The sequence below is a fragment of the Ambystoma mexicanum genome, chromosome 3p (genome assembly GCF_040938575.1).
Source record: "Ambystoma mexicanum isolate Mex_15411 chromosome 3p, UKY_AmexF1_1, whole genome shotgun sequence".
Classification (NCBI taxonomy): domain Eukaryota; kingdom Metazoa; phylum Chordata; class Amphibia; order Caudata; family Ambystomatidae; genus Ambystoma; species Ambystoma mexicanum.
Window position 1 is genome coordinate 521,395,508 of NC_090925.1, and position 21,860 is coordinate 521,417,367.

General features: G+C 47.3%; 1 protein-coding gene across 6 annotated transcripts in view; it reads right to left on the minus strand.

Moving 5' to 3' along the window:
* Positions 1-8,363, minus strand: part of LOC138580567 (WAP four-disulfide core domain protein 3-like) — a 96,559-nt gene extending 88,196 nt beyond the window's left edge. For 5 of the 6 annotated variants that reach the window (XM_069651215.1, XM_069651212.1, XM_069651214.1 and 2 more), the window contains exon 1: positions 8,090-8,363. In XM_069651215.1, coding sequence (XP_069507316.1) covers positions 8,090-8,195 — 106 coding nt within the window. In that variant the 5' untranslated portion in view covers positions 8,196-8,363. The remainder of the gene's footprint in view (positions 1-8,089) is intronic. The other variant, XM_069651211.1, reaches the window with a different exon arrangement.
* Between the last annotated feature and the right edge of the window lie 13,497 nt (positions 8,364-21,860).

Here is a 21,860-nt window from a genome sequence, read left to right on the forward strand (position 1 = left end):
CAATCTCGAATTTGCTGCCTCACTACCTGCTTCCGAGAGAAGGATCTCTGCCAGAGTTCCTTCCAAAGCTTTGTGCAACAGAAAATAAGGGGGTGACATGAAAAGGGACAGTTTTAGGGATCTGACAAGTGACAAAAAGGTGAGGAAGCAGCTGCAGTAGGAGTGACAATGGGAAAATCGGGGCACAGTGGGATGGGGCATGATGCCATTTAAGGGCAGTGAGTGCGACGTGGAACAAAACTGAAGGGTGCAATGAGTCTGGCATGGAAACATTTAGGGGCGATGGAGCAGTTCTGTGGGTAGTGCTAGTGAAAAGGGACAAAAACAAGGGGCTGTGGGCCATGGCATGGGGAACCACTAGTGGGAAGTAGAGTGACACAATGCAAATCACTCTACAATGCTGTAATTCTGGGGACAATGTGAGTGGCATGGGCCAACCCATGAAGCAATGAGAACGCCAATCAAATCGGACGCAATGAGTCTGTTCTGGGCCAATGAGGGTGCCAGAACAATGGGGCAGTGATGGGACCAACAGAGCTAGGTCAGGCTGATCACTGGACTGTGGGGTGTGACATTAAGAGTTACATGGGGCTAGTCAGGGGCAATGGTTCAGGTCTCAGCAATGTGTGACATGGGGCAAAACGAGGTGCAATGAGATATGGCGGGGGACAATTGAGGCAATGTAAGTTACATGGGAAGAATCACGTTGGCAGAGTGATAGGACATTTGTAAGTTCTAGGGGACAAAAGAGTGACATGGGATTTTAGGGGGCATTGGGTCAGTTTCTGGGCATTCAGAGCGACACAGAGTATTAAGGGGCAATGTGACGCAACACAGGGCAGTTGTGGGACAATGTGAATGCATTTACATTTCCCATTGGATTTGAGATGGCATGGGCAACAGAAACGATTTTGAAGTTGGGAGTATTCTACTCCCTATTTTTTGAAGTTGGGATTAAAATTTTTTTTGAGGAGTAAAAAAGAGATTCCCAATTGTAGTATTTTTTAACCAAACGGCTATACATCGTTATCCCAAAGCATATATCTTGTAATCCTACTTCTTTGCACGTAGGAATTTTTGCAAATAAAAAGAAACAATTGAACTTTTAGTCTCTTCTCAGATCATGCATTATTTGAACTCCTTCCAGAGACACTGCTCTACTGTTATCAATGACCCAAACATATCAGACAAGCAAATGCCTTCAGCTCAAGAGAAATGATAAACAGAAAAAGCATTGAGGGAAAAAGGGCCCAGGTGTTCCCGAGAAGTTTTAGAAGAAAAAAGTTCCTCGGAGAGGAGACTGGTGGAAACCTTGCGCCAAGGTCTTGTGCGATACCCTTCCCACTAGGACTGGTGACCGGTGTAAAGCCCTAGAGACACCTCGCTGAAAGTCCTAGTAATTCTCGAACAACGCCCTTCCTACCAGTTAACACATAGGAAAACAAAACAAAAAAGGACGCAACACACCTACTTGTTGACAACGTTCCAGATTTTCGGACTAGAACAAACCTCCCTCATCTCTTGAAAGGACATTGCAGTGACCGCACCTAAAGCGTGTCACAAAATACACAAATTCTATGGCACGACAAGGAAGCTCATATTATGCTTTCAATCTTTACTACTGACAAAATAGCAGCAAAGAAAAAACTTTGTTCAAACAGTAACTTTTTTCTTTTTAAAACAGAAAAAAAAAACACATGAACCATAAGCACACAGTACAGGAACCCAGTCCAAGATGGGCCTTCTGTTTGGTCAGTGTCACTTCGGTGTGGTTTTCCTTCACATTCTATTTTTCATTGTTACCAACAATGCAGTCAAATAAAGGGGTAGAAGGGGTTCCCTCAGTGGATGCCAGCACCCAGGTTAAGGCGGCTTCAAAGAAAAGTGATAGACCTAATGAGGATTCCGGAAGGAGGGGGTTGGGGGAGTCCTCCCTGGTTCCACCCCTGTCGATTTCCAGGGCTATAAAGGATTTCATGGATTCAGCTCTGTTGAATTTAAACTCAACCTTAGCCTCAGCTTTTGACAGGCTAATTAATAAGATTGCCGACTTCCATCCTAGTCCTGTTCAGGGACCTTCTACAGCGCCCAGAAAGTGCACAACCAAAACTAAACATTTACAAGGGCAACTAAGCCCAGTTCAGAGTTCTCCCTCTTCCCCCGACTCCCCTGTTAGAGCCTTAAAGTGTAAGTTTGGTGAGGGCGTTGCCCAGTCTTCAGCCCCAATTAGGGTGGCCTCTCCTCCTTTATCACCCCTGATTCCTCTGACGATTCGGACTCCCCGCCCAAGAGGCGTAAAAGGTAAATATCATCTGTGGGGGTATCCCAGACTGCTGAGAAGCAATTGTTGGATAACACCGGGTCCCGTTTTTTGATCCCTCCCTCATTCAGCACCCTAGGTCAGCGGAATGGTGTCCTGCTGAGGCAGTATCCTCTTTCCTCCATCATTGGGTTAGGAGGGCTCTTCCTAGCGAAGACAGGAATAAATTACGTTCAGAATGCCCCCGTCCTGTTATTCCTGACAAGGTGGCAATGACTCCTGTTATTGATCAGTCCATGGTTGCTTTTTTGTCCCAAAGGGGTAAAGACCCAAAGAAAGGAGGTGATGGGGCACTTAAGAGTTGTCAGGACAAGCTGTTTGACATGTTAGGGCCCTTGACCCAAATATTCAAATTGGCAGAAGAGGCTGCTATTAATGAATCACAAATAGATTTCGAGGCGCTCAGGGGCTGGGTGCAGCGTTCCGTTTGCCTGCTCGGCAATGCTAATTCCAGTATTTCCAAGGAGAGGCGCAAAGCTCTCCTTAGGCGCATAGATCCCAAGCTACAGGAAATGGCGGAGGGAGAAGCTGGTCCCAAAGCTCAAGGAAATCTTTTTGGGGATAAGTTTATTAAGGACCTCTCAGCTTATGTCCATACCTTTACTGCATTAGACAAGGCCCAGACAAACATTAGAAAGGTTTTTGCACCTAGAATTTTTGATAAGACCGGACGAGGAAGAGCCCGCTCTTCTGGCCGTTCCTCTTTCCAGGGCTCTTCCCGACCACAACAATACGCCTCTAGAGGGGCCCATCATTCTTCCTCTGCTCGAGGCTCGCAGACAACCTTCTATCCCGAGAGAGGAACTCAGTGGAGAGGTCAGAATGGCAGAGGTGCAAGTAGAGCGAGATCCGCTCCAGGTATTGTCTTGTCTCGTAAATGTTTCTTCCCACAAAGGTTTGGGGGGCAGGTTGGTACGATTTCTTCATCATTGGGAAAGTCTCATCTCGGACCAGGGGTGTTACAGACAGTTCGGGGATTTCAGATAGAATTCTACTCCTCTCCATGTCAACTCTCGCCGCCTCCACCTCTTGTGTTCGATCAAGAGAAGCAGAAGCTGGTGGACCCGGAGATTCAAGAGCTTGTTTTCAAGGGTGCGGTAGTCCCGGCCACATTCAAGGCTTCTCAATTCCTCAGCACGATTTTTCTGGTTCCGAAGCCCGAAGAGGGTTTTCGCCCCTGATAAATCTCAAAGCCCTCAAGTCATTTGTAGTCTACCATCATTTCAAAATGGAGGGCATTCATCTTCTGAGGGATACCCTGCTCCCAGGGGATTGGATGGTCAAGTTAGATCTCAAGGACGCTTATCTGGTAGTCCCTGTTTTTCCCCCACATCAGGAGTTTCTTCAGTTCCTTTGGGGGGGGGTCGCCTTTGGCAGTTTGCCTCTCTCCCGTTCGGCCTATCATCAGCCCCGTGGTGTTTCACCAAACTAATGAAGCCAGTGATGGCCTTCCTCAGGTCAAAGGGGATCAGGAGTATAATTTATCTAGACAACATTCTTCTCCCAGCCCAGGATCTCCAGATTCTGCAGGGTCAATTGGATCTGACGATCTCTCTTTTGCAGGATCCAGGGTTTGTTCTAAATGCCAAAAAGTCCATATTTTGTCCTACTGAATGTATCCAATTTCTAAGCTTCAATATAGATTCAAAGCAGTGCATCCTCCTTCTCCCAGACTCCAGGCTCTTGAAAATTCCCAAAAAATTTGCCTCATCCTAAGAAAGGGGATTGTGTCCCTCCACCAGTTAGCGAGGGTGGTGGGCATGTTGTCCACCTCCATTCAAGCTATATTTCCGGTGCCTCTTCATTACAGGGCTCTTCAACGACTCAAGGGAAGACATCTGCGCAATAGTCTGTCTTATGGTCAGAAGGTGAAGCTGGATCCAGAAGCCCGGTTGGAGCTTCTTTGGTGGCTCAAGCATATGAAAGCCTGGAATGGCAGAGCGATCTTTGGGCCCTCTCCGGATGTGGTCCTCGAGTCAGATGCCAGCGATAGGTCAGATTACCACTGGGGGGAAATGGTCAGATCAAGAGAAATTGCTTCACATAAATTGCCTAGAGTTGCTCGCAGGTTCCTTCGCGGTCAAGAGCCTTCTCAAAGATCAGGGGAATTGCTGCGTCCTCCTTCGGATGGACAATGTTTCAGCAGTTCGATATATCAATCACCTGGGGGGGACTCGCTCGAAGGCCCTAGCAGACTTGGCAAGGGTGTTCTGGCATTATTGCCTGGACAGAAACATCCTGCTTCAAGCAGAGTATCTTCCGGGAATAAGCAATGCAGTGGCAGACTGGAATTCCTGTTACCTTCAGGACAGCAGCGATTGGATGCTGGACAGGAGTATTTTTGCATTGTTACAGTCTCTTTGGGGTCCCATTCAGATAGACCTCTTTGGCTCCCCTCTCAACTGCCAGGTTCCTCGGTTTTACAGTTGGAGACCGGCCCCCATGGCTCTGGTGACCGATACATTCCTCCAAGACTGGTCAGGTCCTATCCCCTATGATTTTCCTCCATTCTCCATGATAGCCAGGGCTCTGGTGCAGCTGCGCAGGCAGTGTGCTACCTTGATAATATTGACCCCGTTCTGGCCTTCTCAGGTATTGTTTCCCGCTCTATTAGAGTTGGCCGTGGATTTTTCTTGCCTTCTTCTATTTCATCCCCAGCTCCTAATGGACCCGACGGGTCTCCCTCACAGCCTGGTCCTTCAAGGACATCTTTCCCTTATGGTTTGGAGGATTTCAGCTCTTCCTGGTGCTTCAGAGGCCTTTCGCAGGACTCTATAAGCGTCATCAAGGATTCCTGGGCAGCCTCCACCAAGACAGGGTATTCATCGGCATGGGGCCGCTGGGTTAGCTGGTGTATGGTTAGACACCTCAATCCCATTTTTGCTCCTCCAGTAGACATAGTAAACTTTTTAGTGGAATTGCTTAAAGAAGGCAAAGCCTATAGAACAATTAACGGGCTCAGATCAGCGATATCTGCTGGCCATGTTCTGGTTAAAGGGGAACCAGTTGGGAAACATTTCTTGGTCAGGAAGGCTCTGAAGTCAATTAGAGTTAAGCTTCCTCCTAAAGCATTCCGTTCTGTGGGATGTTAATAAGGTTCTGAATGTATTTATTGCTTGGCCTCATAATCAGGAATGATTCCTTCAACAACTTTTTAGCAATGCTGCTATGTCTTGTCTCCATTAAGAGAGTGTCTGACATTAGAGCTCTTGATGTGGACAACAAGATCTTCACTCCTCAGGGAGTGACCTTCTTTGTGACTAACAGAACTAAATGTATGATTTCTTCTGTTTCTTATCCAGCATTTCCTGAAAATAATAAATTGTGTGGTTCAGTGTTTGAAATCTTTTGAAGTTAAAACAGTAGATCTTCGTCCCCCAGGTACCACTCAGCTACTTATTTCATACCGTAAGCCTCATAAGGCAGTGTCCTCAGCTACTCTTGCTAGATGGGTTAAATGGGTTATTGAAGAAGCTGGTATTGACATTTCTTCCTTTGGAGCTCATTCAGTTAGGGGTGCCATGGCATCAAAAGAGGCTTCACTTGGGGGAGGTTTGGAGCAGATTCTAAAAGCAGCTGATTGGTCCAGGGAATCTACTTTTAAGACGTTTTATCATAAACGGATTGATCATGTGGTTTTCAATGTGATGCAAGGGCTTTAAACTTGCATAATATGAGCCTCCTTGTTGTGCCATAGAATACCTAATCCCCGCACTATCGTGAGTGGGGGTTTAGATTCTATTAAAGACAAGGAGGCGAGTATTATCCTGCCCACCCACCCAGTGGTAACATTTGTCTCCTTTTTCAGCTTCGGGTTGATCACCTTGGGAAAACTGGATCAGCAGAAGGTCTCCAGAGTCTGCGCCTTGAGGAGTTGGCTGGACTGTTCTTTAATTGGTCTGTGGACCTTTTATGTTTCGCTTTTTAGGGCGTCATTTGCAGCATCAGAAGAGGAGTTGCAATTAGAGCAAAGGACATTTATGGGGGTGGGTTCATCCTGATTGGTTGATGGGCTGGTCTGAGCCTCATCTTGGACTGGGTTCCTGCACTGTGTGCTTATGGTGCATGTATTTTTTTTTCTGTTTTAAAAAGAAAAAAGTTAGTGTTTGAACAAAGTTTTTTCTTTGCTGCTATTTTGTCAGTAGTAAAGATTGAAAGCATAATACTTGCCGCCTTGTCTTTAATAGAATCTAAACCCCCACTCACGATAGTGCGGGGGATTAGGTATTCTATGCGTGGACTGAGACAAAAAAAGGGTGTGCATGTGCTTGTGTAAAGTCTCTTCCGCAGAACCCACAGCACTAAAACCCTTTTCTTTGGGCAAAAGATGGACGGACCCAACAGCAAACACATTTAAGTGTGCAACGAGGCTCCGGTAGTCAGATGAAACTCTTACCCCCAGGGCCGGCCTTAGGGGCAGCAGCGCCCTGGGCGGATTGGCGCCCTCCCCTTCCCTGCGCGGCCCTGGTCAACAGGGGACGTGGCCACGGAGTGACTTTTGTTTCGTTTTTTTTGTTTTTTAAACCTCCTCGCTCCTGCAAGGAGGCAATTCTATGAATAGGGTGCATTAGCACCCTATTGTTCCGAAATGCGCATTGCCTAACAATGAGGTGCCTGCCTCCACTACGCTAGCTCGTGGGAGCCCTTGAAAGACTCCCCAGAGCTGGCGTGGCGGGGGCTAACCGTGCCTTTTGTTGGTGAAGGCGCCCACGGCAGTGGGGCGCATTTGGTGACAATCGGGTCGGGTGCTCAGCACCCGATTGACATTGAATGCGCCCGCCTGCTGCGCCTTCTCCCGCTACGCCAGTTTGGGGGAGCCCTTGAAAGACTCCCCCGAGCGGACGTGGCGGGGGCTAATGGCGCCCTGGGGGTCACGGCTCACGGCGCCCCGGGCGGTCGCCCGGCTCGCCCCCCTAAGGCCGGGCCTGCCTACCCCTTGCATGCAGAGAAAAATCCTAGCTGATCGGGTGACGAGCGCGTGCGAGGATACCTGCGTGCATGCGTCCCACCTCCATTTTCTTTTTCTTTGGCTGCTCCTCATCAAGCTCAGGTCCCGTCTCCTTGCCAACGACTACATACCATAAGTAAGTTACACAGTCTCTCTTCTTTAACTCTCGCAGAGTCCATGGATGTTATGTTATATGTTATACAGCAGATTATCCCCACCTGAGTGCTCCCATGGCCTCTCTAATCTCTCACAGTTACTAACCTAGGATTCAGTCAATCTAAATCCGGACCTCACCAATACTGAAATATATGCTCTGCTCCTATTATTTTCCATTTATCATTTCGATACTCAAATATTATATGGGCTAAAAATTTTTTAAAAAAAGACTAAACATTGCAGATACATGGGCCCCCTGCAGGGCAAGCTGGGGTTTCCGAGCGGCATTTATCAAACATATTTCGCACGGCGTGGAAACGACCCCTGCCCCCACTGGCCCTCGGTGTGGTGAGTGTGGTGCTCTGTACTCACCAGTGCTTAATGTGGGCCGGGGTGTGCGTAAATTACTATGGTTTGTGCACTTTTCAAGCCACCTTTTTATAAACCTAGAAATCCGTAACATTGGTATGTTTATAAGGCTTGAAAGGTACACAAACCATAGTAGTGCGCATACAAATATATAAATGCTCACATACATTTATATATTTGTTTGCGCACCTTACAATGATTTGTGCACGTTTTAGGCCACGCCCACAATGGAAGCCATGCCCCCAAACGACCCCCCCCCCTCAATTTCTTACCCCACTTAAAGCACTGGTACTCACCTGTGTTGGTAGGCTTCGCAGTCGTTTGCCCGCATGCAGTGTGCAGCTCCAAGATGGTGGCGAGCAGAGCTGCCAGCAGAAGGACGGTGCTCCCTGCTTTCTTCATGGTGGCGCTGGGATACGTCTGATAGCTGCTCTGTCCAAATCCTGTTTTTATTGACTCCGACAAGCAGAGCAGGAGGAGTGCAGCGTGGGAACTGTTGCAATGTAGGCTTGTCTTGGACTCGTCCCTGTTTGGGTTTCACAATTAATCCATTTCGTGTGCACCTGTAATGCCCCGCGGCACTTCCTTTTGGGTGTATTACCAGATGACTCGCTTCTGTTTGTTATGCGGCTCTCACTTGCACATTTGTCTCATGTTCTAGGGAAACGGCTAAGCCAACGGTAGACTTGTTCTTCCAATAGCAGTGGGGCGACAGCCCACCCCACCCATTCATCTCCTTCCTGGGAGCAGAGGGAGCAGTCGAATTTAACAGCATGCTGCACTACACATAGAGACTGGGACAGAAGCATGCTCAGTCCAGGGGTGGACTGGGAACCAAGACAGGCCCTGGAAATAATGTTTAAAATGGCCCAATATTACACATTTTCTGCAAGCCCAACCCTTTTCCTATGAGAACAATTGGAAATAGAAAACATTGCCACACATTAGAGGCCCAGGGTGCAGAGGCCTGCCGGGAAATCTCAAGAGTTCCTTATAGGCCAGTCCACCCCTGCTCAGCCCATACCCATCTACCTCCTATGAATGATGCAGCAAATGACTTAATACTCCACCCGAGGCTTTATAAGAAGGCGGCCACCAAAATGAGCATCTCTTTGCGAAACTAATCTTGCTTAAACAGTTTGATCCTTTCTGCAAAGCACTGACTTGTGAGAATGTAGGGGTGGGAGTTTATGATGGACTGACAATATATATATATATATTTTTTGCGGGCTTTATCAAAAGGGGCACAGAGTGGGAGACCAAAGTAAATGGCCAAAGGAAGCCGTAGTCTGAGGATGGGGAGGAATTGCCATTCGTTTATGCCTATGGTATTTTACCAAGTGACTAGGCTCATTTCCTTGTGTGTGGAATGATTTTGGACAAACAAATGAATGTCTCCATGTCATTTGAACAGGTTTCCCAACTGCTCATGTACTGGCACCATTGACAAGTATTTTAAATACTTTGTCTAGTCGTGCAGATCACATGGCAACATGTGCTGTACCTCATGGCCTACCCACTTCACTGGTCTTCCCCTAAATCACTCTGAAGTAGTTCCAGGACGTTCTTTATGATCTAACCTTACTTAATATAGCTGAGCACTGCCTTCTTTTCCACCACCGCCTAACTCGTTTAATTTATTTCACACCCATCTTCTGTTCTTCTGCAGGAGCATTTGGAACAGCCTCTGGACGCAGCGTCCACCAACCAAAGAGAACTATTGGCTCTTGCTACACTTTTAATTGAGAGCAAAATTGTTGAAAAGATACACCACACAAGCAGCAATAGACACTTTTGCAAAAGTACCATCTAGGAGAGAGCCCTTCATTTAGACAACAAACACAAACATAAGATTGAATTCCTGTTTAAAATATTGCTGTATATATATATTTTTTTTATTGGGTATTTATAATGCATCTATACAGCAAATTGTGTTTCAAGGCACAACAAGACAAGGGGAGGAAGGGATGAACAAAAACAGTAAAACAAGGTCTTGTTATTCGGATCGTGCAAGTGCAGTAACAAGATGTGCAGGGGAGTGGGGAGGTGGCGAAGTGCCAGTTAGAGTGGAATGCGCTAATGCTAAGGAGGGCAGGAAGAGCAGGTAGGAGTGGAGAGCGTGCAAGTGCTGGGGGGATGTGGAAGCGGAGGAAAAGGCCCCTGGGCTAGACGAGTGCTATGGGGAGACCAGGTGGACAAGTGCCAAGGGAATGCAGGGGAAGGTCCACATGCTAAGTGCGAGGATGGGGCTGGATGGGATCAATATTGGTGCAGGCCCAGCCAGGCTAGTGCGGGGGAGGGTGCCGGGTATGGCAAGTGCAGGTGGGGCTGCGGGGGAGGTCAGGGAAGACCGAGGTGCAGGGGATGACTGGGCAAGGATGGCCTGGTGCACTGTAGAAATCAGAAGGAACCAGGCAGCCAATCAATGCGTCAGGAGGGAACATTAGTGGGGGAGGGGGAGAGGGAAAGAAGAAGAGAAAAGGAGGGTCTTGAGAAGCTTCCAGAACTTAAGTAGATCTGACTTAAGTCTGAGAAGGGCAGGGAAGCGATTCCAGAGGGATGCTCCTGCGGAAGAGCGATCCACCCCTAACTCTCTGCTTGGAAAAGCGTCTGATCTGCAGAGAGTTAGAACTAGAAGACCGAAGCGATCTAGCAGGGAGGTATTTAGGGAGAGCAAGTTGGATGTAGCAGGATGTAGCAGGGTCCCATGCTCCAGAAAGCCTTGTGGATGATGCAGAGGGTCCTGAAGTTGATAGTCTCGGGAGGATAGCTTAGGGGCAACGTGTGCGACTTGGAAGCAAGACGACACGGCACAAAACAGGTTCGATCCCTGGGTCCACGCTCAGAAACCTCTGGGTATTAAGTGCGTTATAAATAACTTATCATATCATATCAACCGGAAGCCAGTAGAGAAATTTTAGGGCTGGAGAGATGCGGTCCCTGGGCTTGAGGCCAATGATAAGTCTTGCAGTCCTATTCTGGATTCATTGAAGGGGCGAAAGGAAGGATTTAGGCAGATTGAGGAAGAGGCTGTGGCAGTATTACAGCCTAGAGAGGACCAGAGCACTGGAGACATTGAGTTTCTGGGGGAAGGTGAGGAAAGGGGGAATGCCTCTGAGGAGGTGCAGGTGAAAGTGGGCCTTCTTGGCAAAGTCTGTGATGTGAGGAGAGAAGGAGAGAGAGAAGTCTAAGATGACACCAAGGCTTTTTGCATCACAGAGGGTGAGGGGAGGAGGCCAATGGAGGGTGGCCAGAGAGTAGCAGGGAAGGGGTCCCAATGAGAAGGAACTCAGTCTTACTGGCATTAAGGCAGAGATTGTTTGCAGCACACCATGCATGAATAGCAGTCAGACAGTCAGGAATGAGAGAGGAAGAAGAGGCAGTGGAGGGAAGCTTGAATGAGATCTGCATGTCGTCCGTATAACACTGGAAGTGGGGAGAGAAGGCAGAGATCAAATAGGCCAGAGGGGCAAGGTGTATGTTGAAGAGAAACAGCGTGAGGATAGAGCACTGAGGGACGCAACAGGTGAAGAGTGTGATGGGGAGAAAAATGGGCCCAGTTGAACCTGGGATGGTCGGTCAGAGAGGAAGGAGGTGGTCCAGTCCAATGCCAGGTTGATGATGCCATGGGTATCACAGAGCCGATTTATTAGGGTGGCATGATTGACCGTATCAAAGGCAGAGGAAAGGCCAATAAGGGTGAGAACAGAAGGAGAGCTGGAATCGTGACTTGAGAGCAAGTCTTCACATTTGTTCAGGAGTGCAGTTTCTGTGCCTCTGGCTGCTCTGAAGCCAGACAGGTGGTCGTGGAGACAGCCAACAGATTCAGTCTGATGGATCAACTGGGAGATGACCAGGATCTCCAAGAGTTTGCCCAAGAAGGGGGTAATGGAGATAGGGTGGTAGTTAGCCGAGCAGGAGGGGTCGTCAGAAGACTTTTTGAGGAGAGGGTGCCCAAGGAAGTGCTTGAGGAGTAACGTGTAGGAGCCAGTGGCAAAGGAGTGATATCAGAAATCAGTCAAAGCTGAAGCAAGGGAGGCAATGTTATCCTTAACAGTTCTGGAGGAGCAGGGGAGCACCTGTTTGGAGGAGACTTTCATAGAGAGGACTTGTCTAGAGACCACATCCGGTGATATGGGTGAGAAAGGGGAGATTAGGAGTGACGGTGGAGGGGGGCCAAGGGAGGCCTGATAGCAGGTGAGGGAGAAGGGAGGGGTCTAGAGGAGAGCGAGGACAGGATGTCCTGAGTTTTGGTTATAAAGTGAGAATCCAGTACGGTGCAGAGGGTCAGGGATGGCAGAGTAGAATGGCGAGTTCCTTGCAGATTTAGAACAGTTCAGCCATGTTGTTAGTGAGCCCAGAGATGCAGGCTTGGATATAGACCTTCTTTGAGCGGACATAGAGTCTGTATTGCCTTTGGAGCAGGTGGAAGGCCAGTCTGTCAGAGGATGTGCTCGAAGCCTACCACTTCCGCTCAGCAGCTCTGCATTTGCGTTTCAGAGAGGCTAGGACAGAATCATACCAGATGCTGCTTTTGGAGGCAGGCTTCATGCGGATCCTCATGACAGGGTCAAGGATGTCCAGAGTGTTGGAGATGGAGAGGTGAAGGTTAGAAGGGCTGTGTCAGTGTGAGTGTCAGTGGCCGAGTGGGAGGGGGAATGAAAGTGGCGGCAAAGGCAGCAACTGACACTCGCTTCATCGGTCGAATGAGGGAGGAGACTGGCAGTGCGGGCAGACGTTTAGTCAGGGGACTCAAAAGATCCAGGTGAGAGGACAGGAGTGCATGATCATACCAGGAGAGAGGTCTAGTGAGAGGGTTAGAGATGGGGATGTCTGCTGAGATGAGAGATTCCAAGGTGTGTCCGGCTGACTGCGTCGGACCGGGGGGAAGAATGGCGAGGAAAAGAGAGTCACAGAGAATGCGTAAGAGTCCAGAGGCCACATTAGGGGAGTCAAGGTGAATATTGAAGTCTCTGAGGAAGAGAAGATTGTAGGTGGAGGCTAAGAGAGGAGAGGTGAGGCCAGACCACCCCAAGAGGAAGAGGGAGAGCAGACCAGGGGTCGTATAGATGGTGGCAAGAGTTAGCGAGAGGATTGGAGAGACACCAAGTCTGCAGATGAGGCATTCGAAGGAAGAGTAGGACAGAGTGGGTATGATAGTAGCATGGACCCATTCAGGGAAGATCTGGGCCACTCCTCCCCCAGACTGGTTAGGCCTGGGCTTAGAGAGAATCATGTAGCCCTCTGGGAGGAGTGTGTCAAAAATAGTGACAGAGTGACAGGGCTGGCCGTGTACCACATCTCAGTAAGAGCAAGGACATCAAGGTCAAAGTCTTCAAGGAGGTGGCAGATGTCAGAGGAGTGTTTAACGACAGAGTGAGTGTTGGGGTTAACTAAGTAGCGCTGGTTGCCACCTTTGAAGGTCTTCCAAGGAGGGGTACAGGAATGTGGTATTCCTGTCAGAGGCGGCAAAGGGGCCAGAGGGGTAGCAGAAGGAGGAGTGGCAGGAGATGGGAGGAAGTTGATGAGAGACGGAAGACGCCTATCATGAAGGAAGCGGTTGGGCCGAGAGCCCTGGGGCATGACGGTGCCTTTCTGGCAGACATTAATGATGCCCTTAGAGGATGGGAAATAAGCTAATAGTACTTCAAATCGGGTTCCACCATTAATGGGTGAAGAAGAGAAAGGGGAAATCAATGAGATCATGTGGGGAATCCAAAGGTCCGGACAGGGAATGACAAAGAGGATGTCAGTGACAGTCTGCCTGAAAGAAGCATTGACATAGGTTTTAGTGATGGGCAGGACTGGATTGGGGATCAGAAGATCTTTCTTGAACTTTTTCCTTTCAGGCTTCGAAAGAGAGTTAGTATAGGTGATAGAGTAGCAGTTAGAGAAGATAGGGGAGATGGAAAGCACCATGAAGGAGAGAGCAGAGAGATGGACAAGGGAGAAACTGCACAATACACAACAAATTCACCAGGCGGCCTAGCATCAGGCCAGGTGCAGACAAATCGGGTACACAAGAAAGGAAGTCCCGACCAGTGAAGGGAGTCCTGCGGCAGGCGGAGGGCAAGCTCGGCAAAGAGGCCAAGAGACTTGATCCTTTGCCAGCCTTCCTTCGCCAGCCGCAGGAGACTTACTATACAGAGACTTAGTCCTGCAGCTGTTTCACTTGTAACACAGTAGAGCACCCAGAGCTGAGAGCACAGTGCCGAATGGTGGGGAGGATGTCTGGATTTATGGATAGAGGGAGGAACGCCTAAACTTTAACCACAACAGCAAGTGCAAAACACCAAGATTCAAGTTTCCTGGATAGAGGGAAGAAAGCCCAAATTTGAAAACACAACAACAAGTTCAATACACCTAGATTTAAGTTTCCTGGATAGGGGTCTAAATGCGAGATGCACCTAACATACAACTGTGGGAGACGTGCAGCAGACTACAAGCTTTTTGGTAATAGGAGTAATAAGAGAGGAGGGACAGTTTAATAGGGAACAGTAATAGCTGTTCCCCCTGCCCGCACCTGCTTACCGTGTCAGTCGCTGCTGGTTGATGGCTGCACTGCAGGCTCCACCGGTGAACACTGGCAAACACAATCTGGAGCTACTACTACAGGAGCTGCCCTTTGCGATGGGGCTCTCAGCCAAAGGGGCTGCACAGGCAGAGGGGCTGCCCTCAGGGAATAACCTAAATTGGCCAAAGTCCCAATAGGGATAGGGTGGCGGGAGTCAAAACAAGGAAGCAAACATGGACAAACACACAGAGCACACAGCGTGCACACAAAGCACATAAAGGATTAAATCAGAAATACACAATTAAGCAGGTAGGAGGGAATGGGATGATAATGTGCAACTCAGGGCCTTCATTTCACAGTCTCTTTGACTCCGCTTGCTCTAGCGCCCCCCTGGACTGTCAGGGACACCACTACATTGTATACTTATTAATTTTAAGTACAAGTCAATAAAACAATATTTAAATTTCAGTGATTAAATTAGTTTGTAGTGGGAGTGCAGTGTGGGATAGCAGTAAGGAGCAACGTGGGGGAGGGGGTTTATAATCTGGAGTTTCGCCCTGGACGTAATATTGTCTAGAAACTGTCCCAACCCATGAAACAATGTATGGTGATGCAGGCGAACTGCCATTTAGTCACCAAATCAGCAAGGTGTGAGGTTATCAGGGACAAAGTGCTGCCCCATGGTGGTCCTGTGCTTTTGGTCCACTCGGCAGCTGCCTAGAATTATCGTACTATAGCACCAGCCCGAATCACATTTGCTTTCTCACCATCTATGCATCACTGAATTACTAATTGTGGAGGCGCCTTCTGTAATACCATGGGTGGAAAAGGTACAATAGTTGCCCATATAATGCCAGTGCATGTTCACCCTTTGGCATGTTGGTGCTGAATAACAGCTGTGTAATGTTACCCAACTAAATGGTTAGTCTCATAATCCAAATCTTCAATTTCCAACCCCATATTGCAGTTTACAAAACCATAAACCCTACCTGTCTGAGGCCTTTAACCTTCCATTGCCCAAAATTGGGGTTTCCTTCTCCTGGCATGGTGGGTCCTTCCATTGAAAGTGTCCGTTCCTTCAAGTAAGCTTTTAAATCACACATTTCTGTAATTATGACTTTGATCAAATGGATCTTCCTGCTATGCACCATGTCTCTGGAACAAGTTTCCAACGCATATACGACTGACGCCCCCCCCCACCCCTCACTCCCCTGGACTTAATGAAGGAGCTGAAGACCCTACTCTTCAAAGAACATCTGGCCAATTGCTGATCACTCCACTGAACTCTACTTCTCCAGAGCTCCCCCTCTTTCTTGCTACCCTTATCCATTCCAGCTCCTCTGCTACAACATCATCCCACCTGTAGCCCACTAAATGTGTGCCCCCTGTACTGTACAGTGTTCCACTGCTTCTAATCTTTATTGATACTTTATAAATCCGATGCATACACACATACGTGTTCTGTGTTGGACTGGGAACCAAACAAGGCCTTGGAAATAATGTTCAAAGTGCCCCCATATTGCACGTTTTCAGCAGGCCCAACCCTTTTACTGTGAGAACATTTGGAAATAAAATAGGTTACCACAAAATAGAGGCCCAGGGTGCAGTGGCCTACTGGGAAATCTCCAGAGTTCCCTATAGGCCAGTCCACCGCTGTACATATTGCTGGGAAATAGGCCAGTGGGATACCTTCTTTCAGTTATTTATGTTGGATGAAAAACGAGGGGAAGATAACAAGGATTGCAAAATAATACCTGAGAGAAAAACACAAGATGTGTCTTGTGTGGGCTAAGAAGCTTACATAACTACGAAAACATTTCACAAGGTTTGGCCTATTTAACTAAAGGAGTGGCATAATAGAGGTTTTGTCTGTTACAAAATGCATGGTGCCGGAAAGGACAAGCCCTGTATAAGAAACGTTGGGGCTCATTCAGAGGCTGCCGGTTTCGGAAACAACGGTGCCGGTAAGCTTACTGGAGCCACTGCGCCCGACAGGTCTGACCCTGCCGGGCACAGCAGCAATGTTAGGCAGACCGTCACGGAAGCACCAGCACCCTTAACAATGGTGCCTTCGTGATCCCCACTCACATAGAGTCCTATGTGACTATGGGAATGGGGACTTGCAATTTACTGGCGCCTGACTTTCCAGGCCGCCGGGGCTGTAATCCCACGGTGTTACCCAGAAGTCAGGCACCGGTAAATCATTAAGGATCCAGGGGCAACCTGCCGGTAGCACTGGCATGTTTACCGCCGGACCCGTAATGAGCCCTGTTCTCTTAAATATAATGCAGTTAATCCAAAGTCAACGTATCTACTGAAATAAAAAGAATCAAATAAAAACAGGATAGTCGGTACGATAACCAGAGGGGTAATGTGCCAGCTGTAGAGATCTGCGTACAGCATGCAGGGCACAGCTCCATCCACCAAAACAGAAAACCTGACACACTCTGGAGCACTGTCAAAACATAACGTGTGGCTACGTAAAGGACACGTTCACCCTTTGGCATCTTGACGCTGCATAACCGATGTGAATTGATACATTCAAACTACACCGAATATACCAGTCCCCACCACAAAGACATGAAAAATACTGACTTCATTTAGCTCTTCATGAAAGAGGAAAATGAACAAGGACCTGGATGATAAAAGTCCCAGCTTCAGGGGTGATGTAGACGGCAATGGACATCTTGATGGCAAGCAAGTCACTGGTCATGCTCTCGACAATGATGCTTTTCTAAAGGTGGACTTAGCACTCGGACAGACAAAAGGCGACCGGGCTCTGCCGTTTCCTGGTCCGACACCTTCCCATCTCACCACACCAGCCACAACACACACACCCTCCCTCCCTCCTTGCTGGCAGTCAGGCACATTGGAATAACAAAGATCAGCTTTAGCACTCGCTCACAGGGCCTGGCTAAACATTTGTCAGGGCTTGTGGGATACGATTTCAATATGATTGGCCCCCCCTTGCCTACAGTTAGGAGGGGTAGACACAGTCTGTGTCACCCTTGGGTTGCTGAAATAAGAATGGGTACAAAGGAATGCCCTTTAATCAATCTCACAGGAGCTGAAACACTAAACTGCCACTGAAAAGTTATTAGTACCCGGCGAGGGACAATCACATTGTTACAAACAATCTGATTGGCACTCGCCAGGTCGTTACTCGGTCGGGAAATACTCACCATCTGCCGTTTCCAAACTCTGTGTCCTGCAATGTTCCTTCACTTTCTTTCTCAGGCTGCCATGGAAAGGGAGAAGGAACTACGGGTACTCCCTTTCCGATCCCTTCCGGGCACTTTTTTTTTCCGAGTTGAGAAGTGGTCGCAACACTGTGTCTCAATTCGAGAACAATTACTATTAGTACCCCGGTACAACGTGCCAGGGTACTAATAGCAATAGAACCCTCGGAGAGGGGGCATTACCGGTCGGGTAATGCCTCCGGAGCTACGTTCTAACTATCGCCCAAGGGGCATTGCCCTAACAGTAATGCACCCCCACCCCCAGGTTCTATTTCTTTAGTAATTGCTCTATCAGCAAGGTGCTAATGCAGATGAAACCAGAGTAAAAGACAAAGAGGTGTGAATACTGCTGGATGCTAGCAAAGGCAATCTGTAACCTGCTGCCAAGCACACATTTAAAGTCTTCAGTTAAGGCAGTGGTCTTCAAACTACGGGGGCCGAAGAATGTCCGGGGAGGCAGACTCTTTAAAATAAAATTAAGATTAATGTTTTTTAATATAAAAAGGATTACGTTGTTTGATTTTAATAGAAAATATAAGCAGTAGAAAATCTGCTTATATTTTAAAGAGCCTGCCTCCCACTAGACATTTGTTGGGCCCCTATGGGGCACCAATGCCTAGGTAGGGGGCTCAGAATTTTTTTTCAAGGCGCGGGGGATGAGGCTCGGTATGAACAAGTTTGAATACCCCTGAGTTAAGGTGACAACTGCCAGAAAAGGGCACCCTGTAGCATGCACACAATGCGAAGTGCACATTTATTGCCATGAAAGAAATAGTTGCTGTGTAGTAAGACAGCCAAAATAGGGGCAGCTGCGTGCCCCCCTTCCCTGAAGCTCTTGAACTCATACACAGCACAATTATAATTTGTCTTCCAGACCTGTCCAGCAAAAGATATGCAGAACTTTAATTTGCACAATATGGATTGACATGATCAGTAGTGACATCACAGTAAATAACATTACAAGCAGTGACATCAGTCTTCAATACTCTAGGATACCTTTGGTAAAGACATTAAAAGACGTTTTCATGTGTAAGCCAAGAGAATAATATGCTGTGCAATATATAAATATTCACTATTATAAATATACAACAACTCAATAGTTTACTAAACCATGAGGGTTTTTCTTCATAGCAAAAACTGCAACATAGCGACACCCAATGTCAGCAGATCAAGCATAGTGAGATTAAATGATTTGCCCAGGATCACACATTTTGTTAAAGTGGTGAAATCAGTATTTGGACCCAGGCTGTGATTTAAGCACTTGACTATATATCTTGTCAGTGATGGGTCACATAAATATGTTTTACGGTTTGGGTTTCCAAAAACGACATCTTTTTGATCAATGCCTTGAAAAGTGCACACATGACATAAGAAACCAACCTGACATTAAATACAGTGTTATAGAAATAGGTCAAGCAAAAAGACATGTATAGCTTTATTTTCACCACCTTGAATGCACAATTGTAGTAGCAGCCTGCAAAGGAATGTAGACCTAAAAACAATATAATTTGTTTTTAAAAAAGGTATTCAAAAGTGAAGGAGAATTCAATATGAGGTAATCTGCTTGAGTCATCATGCAGCGTTATACTCCCCTCCCATTTATTATCACCCACCAATTGCTCCTTTTAAGGGACTACAGACTTTACCCAGACGCCCCTGTGTCTAGATCATCAACCTCTAATCAGTTTATTAAAATGAGGCTGAGACAAAGCTGATACTGAGGGTGCTGGTGGAGCGTACGTTTTTTATCTAAGTGGCTGCAATTTAATTACTACCACGTTCATGTATCTAATGCAGCTGTGACTGCATATAGGTGGGCAGCTAGGGCAAGCACCTCCTCACCTCCCATCACAAATTTGCTCCCCTTTATTCCTTTCCTTCCTGCTTCCATGTTCTCCGATCAGAGGCGTTGCTAAGGGGAAGAGGGTCGGACTACAGCCCCAGATCTTTTGTTTGTAGCCCCGGATAAAGGCTCAGGGGCTACAACCAAAAGGCTAGCTAGCCCAGAGTCCTGACAATCCCTACATTAGCATAGCCCCGGATCTTTTCCAGACCTAGCAAAACCCCTATCTCCCATACAGCAGTCCTTTTGCCCTCTTCTTTTCCTTACTAGCAATTTCCTCTCTAGTATCCCACTCTTTCCTGTTCTTTTTGAACACTGTCATTCTCTGTTCTTGCCTCATTCCCTTAATCCTCCTCTTGACCTTTCTTTCTCAATTTCTGCCAAAGATTCTTTGTTATAAAGATACCGGCCTCTTCATCATTTTGATGCTATTCGCATACTCGCCTGCCTTCCTTCACTCAATTTCTCCCTCCCTCGTTTACCCACGTCGCACCAGTTACCTTTACATTGCTGCCCTTCCACTGCCCATTTCTCACTCACTTGCCTCCCCTCACTCTTCATTTCTCCCTGACTCTTTAGACCTCCATTATTCTGCATTCTCCTTACACTCCCGAAACCTTGCTCTGTTTCCCCGCCCTTTAATCCTCTTCATCCTGCATTTCCCCCTCACTCTTGTGCCTTATTAACTGTTGCCCCATTCACCTGCTCCCGTTCATTTTCTGTGCCAATTCATCCTTTTACCCTCACCTGGCTCCGTTCAATCACTTTATTTCCTTCCTTCCCTCACTCTCAATCTCTCCTCACACTCATGTTAACGCTCAGATAACTGAGCGCTAACCTCATCTCCAGTACTCAAAGTAAGCCCACCTACCCTAACTGGCAGGAGGAATCCATTTCAGTTTTACATGGCAGCTTTTCTTTTAGGTGTTGCCTTTTCGCTGTTTTTTAATGTTGGCGATGAAGGAAATACATGATTTAAAAAAAGGATTATACCCTTTTTGGAATTTAAAATTGGCATACTCTATTAACATAAATATAAGGCAGATAGGGATTTTTTAAAATACACTTCCATTGCCTAAAAAGAAAAAACAAGTTTTCTCTGAGGGAAAGTGTTACACTCTGCAGAATACAGGCAGGGATTTTTAGTGTCTATGAATCTCAAGAAGATCTCCATAATGGAAAGTAAGGTTATAAGAAAAAACCTTTTATAGGATCTTACACAGAACGAATACGATCAATAATGAATGTAACATATATGTCTCAGCCCACTTAGCAACCAAATAAATACTTCAACATGAAACCAGAAAAGGGTTCAAAGGTTACAATAGATTTAAAGGCCTAATATTCTTATTACAATGTATTGGATTCTGGACAGTGACCCATCAGGGACTTGGGATGCTACTGGTGATACTGACACTTCATAGGCAGCACCTGTACCCAAAGTGGAAAGATCCAGCACCTGTATCATTTGACTGCCCTGTGTCCCAAAAAAAGCAGGCTGTCAAAGAACGTACTACAGAACTCATGTGGCGTCTAATTTGATCTCAGCGCCCTTTCACCCCATAGACTAAGTCTTAACCAAGAGGAATGGATGGAGGGATAGAGGGTGGGATGCAGGGGTAGATGGATGAAAGGATGGATGAAGGGAGAGTGGAGGGATGGACAGAGGACAGCGGAGGCAGGGATGGAGCGACAGACAGAGGAAAAGACAGACAGATGAAGGGACAGACAGATGGAAAGATGGACAGATGCATTGTCAGAGAGATTCTTCCTGGTGATGCAAATGGATTTAGAATAAATTGTGAGGGGAAAAGTTAGGAGAAGCAGGGCTTCAGGAGGAAGACACAGAAAGTTAAGCAAAGCACATAAGAGAATGTAGGCATATGTTGGGTGTTCTGCCCCATCAGAGTTCTCTGCAAAGGACTATAAGAGTTGTGGGGTTTCTTGACCCGAGGGACCCTAGTCATTTTGGGGTTGGTAATTACTCACAGTGTCAGTGTTCAGAGCAATTAAAAGCACAAGCCCAATGCTAGTAGGTTGGAGTTACTCGTAAATTACCAGCACAGCTGCAGTTCACAAGCGCTGCCTGGTAAGTTCAAAACACTTGACATGGCCTCTGGACATCCTCTTGCTCTAACAACTGGGAAACGTATGTGATACCATTGCTTGGTGTGCTCGGGTAGGTTTGGGAGCCCAGAAGGGCAAGGAACAAGTTACTTACCCGTAACTGTTGTTCTCCAGCATGGGTCTGGCATGGATTCACATGCTCATGAATATTCCCTGTCGTCAGGCTGGGAATCCTCTGTAAAAGAAAAAACAGTTTCGTTTTTGAACTGTCTTTCTCCTATGAACCAATCACTGAGCTCTCGGTCAAACTGCCCCCAGCCAATGACTGCCCTCCAACTAAGCCCCTCCCCAGGCAGCCATCTTCAGATTTGGTAGCGCGTAAAGTGGCAGTAGGACCAGCAGAA